This window comes from Echinops telfairi, unplaced genomic scaffold (genome assembly GCF_000313985.2).
Source record: "Echinops telfairi isolate 266 unplaced genomic scaffold, ASM31398v2 ScPeMD7_1;HRSCAF=3_0, whole genome shotgun sequence".
NCBI classification, from domain to species: Eukaryota; Metazoa; Chordata; class Mammalia; order Afrosoricida; family Tenrecidae; genus Echinops; species Echinops telfairi.
In genome coordinates, this window is record NW_022103896.1 from 90463546 (window position 1) to 90471681 (window position 8136).

General features: G+C 36.2%; 1 protein-coding gene across 8 annotated transcripts in view; it reads right to left on the reverse strand.

The window, feature by feature from the left end:
- The window catches only part of ASPH (aspartate beta-hydroxylase), a 151104-nt gene that overhangs the window by 102229 nt on the left and 40739 nt on the right, over positions 1 to 8136 (reverse strand). For 5 of the 8 annotated variants that reach the window (XR_006679740.1, XM_045286479.1, XM_045286407.1 and 2 more), the window contains one exon: positions 3949 to 3993. The exons of 1 other annotated variant lie outside the window; for it this stretch is intronic. Coding sequence is in view for 6 of the 7 variants with exons in the window: in XM_045286479.1 (XP_045142414.1) it covers positions 3949 to 3993 (45 nt within the window). In the remaining variant the exon portion in view is untranslated. The remainder of the gene's footprint in view (positions 1 to 3948; positions 3994 to 8136) is intronic. 2 more of the 8 variants (XM_045286544.1, XM_045286442.1) reach the window with 1 other exon arrangement.

Here is an 8136-nt window from a genome sequence, read left to right on the forward strand (position 1 = left end):
GTGAGGCCAGTGGTTGCACTGAGACTGTGACGCTTTGCAGGAACAGAGAACTGTACCGTTCTCCGGCCGTGAGGCCAGTGGTCGCACTGCTTCGCAGCGTGCATGTAATTCACTCTGCCACCAGGGCTCCCAGGAGCCACACAGCAACGAAAAAACTTCTGACACACAGTAGTACAAAACACCTAAGTATATTTCTTTGCATTTTTTTATTAAATGCTTTAGATGTGCTAAATTCTATTTTAATTAGACCTCAAACTTAAATTCCTTAGAAATGATGATACAATGACTATTAAAAATTGATGTCACTCAAGCAAAATTAACTTAAAAATATAAAATAGATCCTACTATGAAATATTTTAAGCCTTTCTATAATTATTCTGAGTTGAGAAGGTGTGTTATTAACAAAATGTTCTAAAATAATTTTTTCTTTTTCACAACTACAGCCAGAGTTATCAAAATGGTCTGGCATATAGTAAATATAAATGATTTGTTGGGAAAGGAAAGACGAGTGAATGGGCAAGAAAGACAAAACGGTTGCCAAGCAGTTAAGGGGGAGGGAAGTGTGAGGAAGGAAAGGGCCTAGAAGATTAAAAAGAAAAAAAAAAACAGCTGGTAAGCTAGGCTCCAGGGGGAAGAAGCTAGAAAGAGCAATAAAAGGTACTTACAGAGCACTGGCAGCAGGAAAAGAAAAGAGAAGATTATGAAGGAGAAAGGCAAGGGAAAAGATCAAGGAAATGGGAAAAGAAAGAAGGCAGGATTAGAGGAAAAACGAGAGAAGCAGGAGAAAGAGGGAAGAAAATAAAAAGCAAACTCAGAAAGATGACTTCATTATCTAAGAGTTTTTATCATTACGTTAGTCACTGCATAGAAGTATTTAAAAACATAGTATTCTTTCAACTCCAAATATTAATATTTAAATATTTATACATTCAATACAATTTTATACACATAATGTATATTTATATCAGTATATGATCAATAAAAATTAAAACAAGTTATTACAATCACATTTAATATACATTTTAAAATGTCTTTCCTTTTTAACTTTAGAAAAATCAGATCATTTATTTAAATTCCCAATCCATTATTTGTTGAGCACCAATAAATACATTCACTGGATAATTTGCACATCTTCTCCAGGCTGAGCGAGACTAGACCACAAGCAAGAAGAGCGTCATTTCCTGAGGCTGACAACACTAGCTCGCACCTTGGCTCTTTCTTTCCTGGTTACTTCCCTTTGCTAAATGTGTGTGTTTGCTGAGACTTCGGCCTTCCTTCAGATTATCTTTGTCTCTGAGCCCCGGTCTACTAGGGACGTCCTTTATGTTTGTCAACTTTTTCCTATTTTCCTTAGTTTTGCCACTTTTATCTGGGCCTATTTTCTCCTTTTCTCTATCCTTCTTACCCTTAGGAGACCCGTTAGTAGATACATTTGAATCGGGAAATGTCTTATCTTTCCGGTCATCCTTCTCCTTCTTCTCCTTCTTCCTCTCTTCATCTTTCCTTTCCTTTCTTGACTCAACTTTCTCTTTTTCCTTCTTCATTTCTTCTTTAATGAGTTCTTTAACTTTCAGGTTTTTCAACCAAAGAAAAAAGATGTTTATTAAAAATATCTCTAATAATTCATGAGGTGGCAATTTGTACAAAAATATTGTCTGTTGATCTACCCTCCCTCCCACCACACAATATGCTCATTCAAAAAGATATGTTAAGCCACTAATTTTTAATTGGTTAAAAAAAGGGATGCAAACCTATATAAAATGTCAGCAACAGAAGCTATAAACTTGCAACATACTTCTCCAGCTTGAAATGTAATATAGCTTATCTTAATGTAACATGCAAAATTATTAAAATGAGTCCCTTCATAAAATTAGTACTTTACATAGTAGGCTGGCAATACACCTTCCACAACGAGAATGACAGTTAAAGGAACGCTGGCAGCCTAAGAACTAAATTTTTATAACTTTTAGTTATTTACATAACTTTTAAATGTTGCTAACAAAAATCATATCCTTAAAATATTTGTGCTTACAATTCTTGAAAACAATACACAAACAAAAATTTAACTATCACTTTTAGCTAATTAAGCCAAACATAATTTCCAAGTGAGCACAAAATTTTAATTCCATTATCTAGAGTTTATCAAATAAAAATCCTCTTCTGCTTATATTCAACTTTATGTATTCAGTATTCCTTTAAACATAATTCCCTGTTAATTTATGTAGTACCATTCAAGCCAACACAGTAGAGAGCAATTAAATGAAATATAATTCCAAATATCTCTTAAGATAATGCTTAAAAGTTATTTAAATAAACTTCTGCAGAGCTGCTTGTTTCTTGTTAATTCACTGAGAAATCATAAGAGAAACACATTGTATGTTCATATACAATGTAGCACTGAAGCAGCAATAAAAACATAAAGATTTCATTAATATGATAATATGTGGGAAAGGTTTTACACATTAGAATCATGTAAAAGTCACGCTGCACAAAGTATCATTTAAAATGAGCACTGGCTTTCTGGTGCTTGCTAAGTGAAGCTTTATGCCTTTCTAGGCAGTCAAAACCTCATCACTAGAAATATGATGAAAACTGTGACTTTACGGAAATTCCTGTTGGGCAACCAGGAAATTCTTCATTCCTCTTGAGAATTACATTAAAAGCCTATGTAGTATAAAATAGCACGGATAGAGAACCTGCCTGTGAATCTTTTTTCTATTCAGTGCTGTTTGTAGCATTCCACAGACAAAGATTTTACAGGGGTAAAACGCAGGAATAATGCTATAAAGTCTTACTCTACATACTGGTTTTAAAATATTACATCTTTTAAATTTTCACTGCTTAACTTGCCTCTCCAGATCAAGAAGTAAATTGTACCTTATTGCATAATGGTAAAATTTCTGTTTTTACCCCAGGAATTATTCATGATGAAAGTTAAAACACTATAATTTCCTAATTCTACAATTAAAATACAAATTATAAAAACATCTACTAATATCTGAGAAATAAAAACTCTACAAACATCATGCTGAGTACTAGGACACAAAAGAACATCACAGCTTATCAGAAAGAAAACCATGCACTTCCCACGCCCTTCCTCCAAAGGTATGTTCATACATAAACAAGAGAAATCAAAAAGTAGGACTGTTACATGCTGTTAGCCAACCTGTAACAGTTAAGAAAATACCAAGCACAGCCAACTGTATGCAAACAGTTGCTCCAGGTTAAACACAGATTTCACTTTACTAGAAATATGTTTAATTGTAATGGCTTTTACTGTGCTTTAAGGCAGTGCGTCATCAGAGCCTTTGAAGAAATAAACACAATCACGGATGAATTAATCTTTTTCCTAACAGTAGTCTAAAATTTCAAATTAAGATTTTACGTGTTAAGGCAGCCAGGACGTATCTATATAGTCTAATAAATGCTATATCATAATTATAGTCTAATAGATGCTATATCATATTATAGCATTATAAACACAAAATCAAACTCTCTACCAACTCATTGCAACCTATAGGGCAGGAAAGAACTGCTTCTGTGAGTTCCCAAAACTGTAATTCTTTACAAGAGTAGAAAGCCCTGTCTTTCTCCCATGGAGCGGCTGATGGTTTCAAACTACTGACCTTGTGGTTAGCAAACCAACTCAAACCCACTATGCCACCAGAGCTTATTATGGAAAAAATGGTATCGACATACATAATTATCCATAAACTTTTGAGGCCCTGTTGTACTCACTCACAATGTAAGGACTGTTGTAAGTACTGATAACATGAAGAGGACATTGCGAGTCATGGATTAAACTATTCATGACCAGGGTGCACCCAAAGTCAAGATGCAGTGATGTTTAGCATTAGAAGCTGCATTTACATAACACCTAGAAACCAGCATGCATTTTTAAGAATCAAACCTGATTCATTAAAGCCTAATTTGAAAAGAAGAAAATACCTTTAGCCTTAGTGTTTCTTTTGGTTTTCCCACTGGGTCCTTCTGCTGGTATTGACAAGATAAAAATAGATTATGAACAAAAATATTAAGGAAATTCAAAAATAAGTACTGATAAAACAGTTCAGCAGATTAAGTTACTTAAATTCAAAATACAGGTAGTCCCAGACTTACAATATACTCAAGTCACAATATGCACACTTCATGAGGACTGATCATTTTTTAAGTCGAATCATTTTTTAAGTCGATTTTATGTATTTTCGGTGTATATGGATATTGAAATACAACTGTAAGTTTATATGTAATGTTTACAATCCCAAAAGACAAATAATGATTGGACTGATAACAATACTGATAATAAAGGCAACAAGGCAATAATAGCAAAAATTAAAGGAAAAAGGAGGTTTTCAACTAATGTCAGAACCAATTTATTGAGGAGTCTTTCAAACAGACTCCACACCAAGTACTACTCTTAACACATAAGTATCAATGATGTCACTCAAGGCATTTTAGCGCCTATTATTTTACTGTGTAGAATAGCAAGATGGTTATAATCAGCCTCACTTAGTCGACTTCACCAGGACCTGAAAGAAATGCTGACTGCAGAAGGGTTTAATTACCACTGGGGAGAGAAACAGACTCTCTCTCTCAATCCTGTGTTATCTGTTTACTTCTAATTCAGCCACAGATGTTAACCACCAGTGACAGAACAGCCCAGTGACCTAACTTCTCTACTCCATCACACGGCCATCTACAAGAGGATATCCTATTTTGATACCATTTGAATAAATAGTGGTTTTTCCATTACCTGAAACTGTATTTCTTTAAAAAGTTATATGTACATGTAAGAATTATATTATGTGAGTACATATATTTCTTTAAAAAGTTATATATACATGTAAGAATTATATTATGTGAGTACATATTAACACTTTTACTCCCCTAGTCTTTGTAATAGCTTTTCCTTTAGGGAAAAAAAAAGTTCTATTTGTACTTTTGTACCGCTAACGTACACCTCTCAATACATTCTCTTTCTACATTCTTTAATTTACATCACAACAAACTGGCAGTTTGAGCATCTACCAGACTCACATTAGGTTCTTTTAAATGTTCTTTGCATTTTGAAAAGAGCTGTGGTGGTAAAGTGGGTTACCAGTTAAGCTGTTACCTGATAGGTCAGCAATTTGAAACTACCAGTCTCATCTACAGAGCAAAATGAGGCCTCTAAAGATATACAGGCTCATAAACCCAAAGGGGAGGTTCTACTCTGAGAGTTCTATTCTATAAGGTTTCTATAAGTCAGAATCAACTCGGTAGTAAGTTTTGAGTTTGGAAAACTGAAGGGGCAAGATCAGAGGTGGAGGGCATAGTTTCCCAACAAGATTCTTGTATGATAGTCCTTTTTCTCCTCTGCAATAATCAGGTGTGTTGTCAATGGAAAAACATTCCTTGGCATACCTTTTCTGGCCTTTGTCGCCACTGTAGTTTTCCATTTTCTTTAAACTTTTTCATAAGTCCCATGGTCATCCTGTATCCTTTGAGAAAAATCTATCCATATGAGCACTTTGGAATTCTACAACATTTGCCAGATCCTTCTGGGCTGATGCCTCTGCCTTGAATAACAGATGCCCTCAAAAACCACTGCTCCGTCTCCACCTTCATTTTGAAGGCACTCCTAACTAGACTAAGGAAAGTGCATTGCTGCAAAAGCTTACCTGTAGCCACTCACTGACTGCAGAAGCATATTTTAAAACTTTTGTTTGGAATAGATTTCCACATGCACGAACTGGAACGCTAGTAGTATCTTCGGACTCACTCTTGTATTGTTCAACTCATCTTGCTTATCTGTACTCTCCCCCTTCTCTAGCTTTAGCCATAGGTGCACTGTCACGTAACCACTGAACTGCTGGCTACCAGGTTAGTGTTTCCAACCCACTAACCTCTCTGTAAAGCTCCTCCGGAGATTTACAGTTTTGGACACCCTGTGTCAGTCACTATGAGTAAGAATCACCTCCATGGCAGTGATTTTGGTTCTCCTGTGGGGAGGGGAGTTTTCCCTATTGGTAGCCATTTGTTCCCATTAAGTGAGGCAGTTGTTTTGTAAATGTTAAGTATTTTTATTGAAATATCACCATCACCAATCTGTAAAAACAAGGATCAATGTGTTTTAGGACTAAGTACCTTAAAAAGGAAACTTATATGAAAAACAGTTCCATTTTGTTCTAGGTAATTGACACATTGATAACTATAACTGTTATGTGTGTAAATAATAGTTGTCATAGATAATACTTGACGCTCCCCTTAAGTTACCAAAATTAGCAGGACCACTTGGCAAAACTAAATGTTTAGCTTGGACCACACCCTATTAAAGTTTATTTAATAATAAAGCAACAAAATTATTTCTATAATGCTAACTATGTATAGATGAGTTTATTCAATGTATATAAATTAATATCAAGAAGTTAAATACATTATCTTGCATCTAAAATTCTCTCCTGCCTTGTGTGTGTGTACACATAAGCCTCACTTTTCCTATTAAAAAGCGCAATAGTTGAAAAGAGAGTCCTTACATTCATAGTCACCTCTACCTTCACCTCTAACCGCCCCTGGTATGATATAGTTAAGAGCTACATTGATGAAAAGGTTGATGTTAACATTTATCAGTTGTAAGACAAAAATATTAAAGTAGCATCAGATTAGTATAACAAGTCAAAGATAGCGTAACAAGTCAAATATACTTCATTTAAAAATTTTCCAATTTCAGTATAAACCTATAAACTGATACTAATTTATAATGCTCATTATAAAAAAAACTTCCAAAGTAAGCTACCTTTTCTAAACTTATAAAAATATAGCCAAGAATTCTTCTAATCTTTTAGATGTGACAAAGACTGAGCTGGTAATTTAAACCACATTTAAATAACCATATTCAGTCTCTGAAAGTTACAGAAATATAAGGAAGCACAGCACTTAAAGGCCAATTAAAAAGTCCCAGGGATCCAGCCACCCGCTCCCCGAGGGCGTGCAGCGCAGCCCGGTGGGCGACATCATCAAGCGCTTTGAGCAGAAGGGCTTCCATCTGGTGGCATGAAGCTCCTTCAGGCCTCCGAGGAACACCTGAAGCAGCACTACGTTGACCTGAAAGACCGCCCCTTCTTCCCAGGGCTGGTGAAGTACATGAACTCAGGACCAATAGTGGCCATGGTCTGGGAGGTGCTGAATGTGGTGAAGACGGGCCGGGTGATGCTGGGAGAGACCAACCCAGCGGATTCTAAGCCACGCACCATCCGAGGGGACTTCAGTATTCAAGTTGGCAGGAACATCATTCACGGCAGTAATTCGGTCAAAAGCGCCGAGAAAGAAATCAGCCTCTGGTTTAGCAGGAGGAACTGGTGGGCTAGTCTTGTGGCTATGACTGGATCTACGAGTAAGAGGCCGACAAAGCAGTCCCATCCCCGTGGGCCCACTGGCACTGTGCCTGTCCTGTGGTTGGAAGCAGTAGGATTGATGCCCTGTCTCCTTCCAAAGCACACTGACCAATAAAATAAAGTCTTTGGAGGGAAAAAAAAAGAAGTCCCAAAAATCAAGAAAGGGGCAGTGGTGGTTCAATGTCAAAATTTTCACCTTCCAGGTAGAAGACCAGGATTCAATTCACAATACACCTCATGAGAAGCCACTGGCTGAGGCTTGCATACTGCTGATGCTTATCACATTTCAGTGAAACTTCCATACCAAGATAGAGTACAAAGAAAAATTCAGCAATCCACTGGATATACTCGTGTATAAGCCGAGTTTTTCAGTACATTTTCAATGCCATTTTTGTGGTAAAATTAGGTGCCTCGGCTGATATACGGGTTGGCTTGTATTTGGGTATATACAGTAATTCTGAGAAATAAATCAATAAAAATCCTTTGGGATCAAAACATTCCAATCCTGTACACAGAATTACCATTAATAGTTAAAAGTAATTGCCATTAAACTTAATTTACTCATTAGCAATGAGTTTTAAGTCAAAATTAGTTTACTAGTCAAATACTGATGAAGCATGTAGTCGAGAAACTGGAAAAAATATAGAAATATAAATATATAGCCACGCAGGGAATCCAGGACAGATGATCCCTTCAGAATCAGTGGTGAGAGTGGCAATACAGGGAGGGTAGAGGGAAGGTGGGATAGAAAGGGGGAACTGAT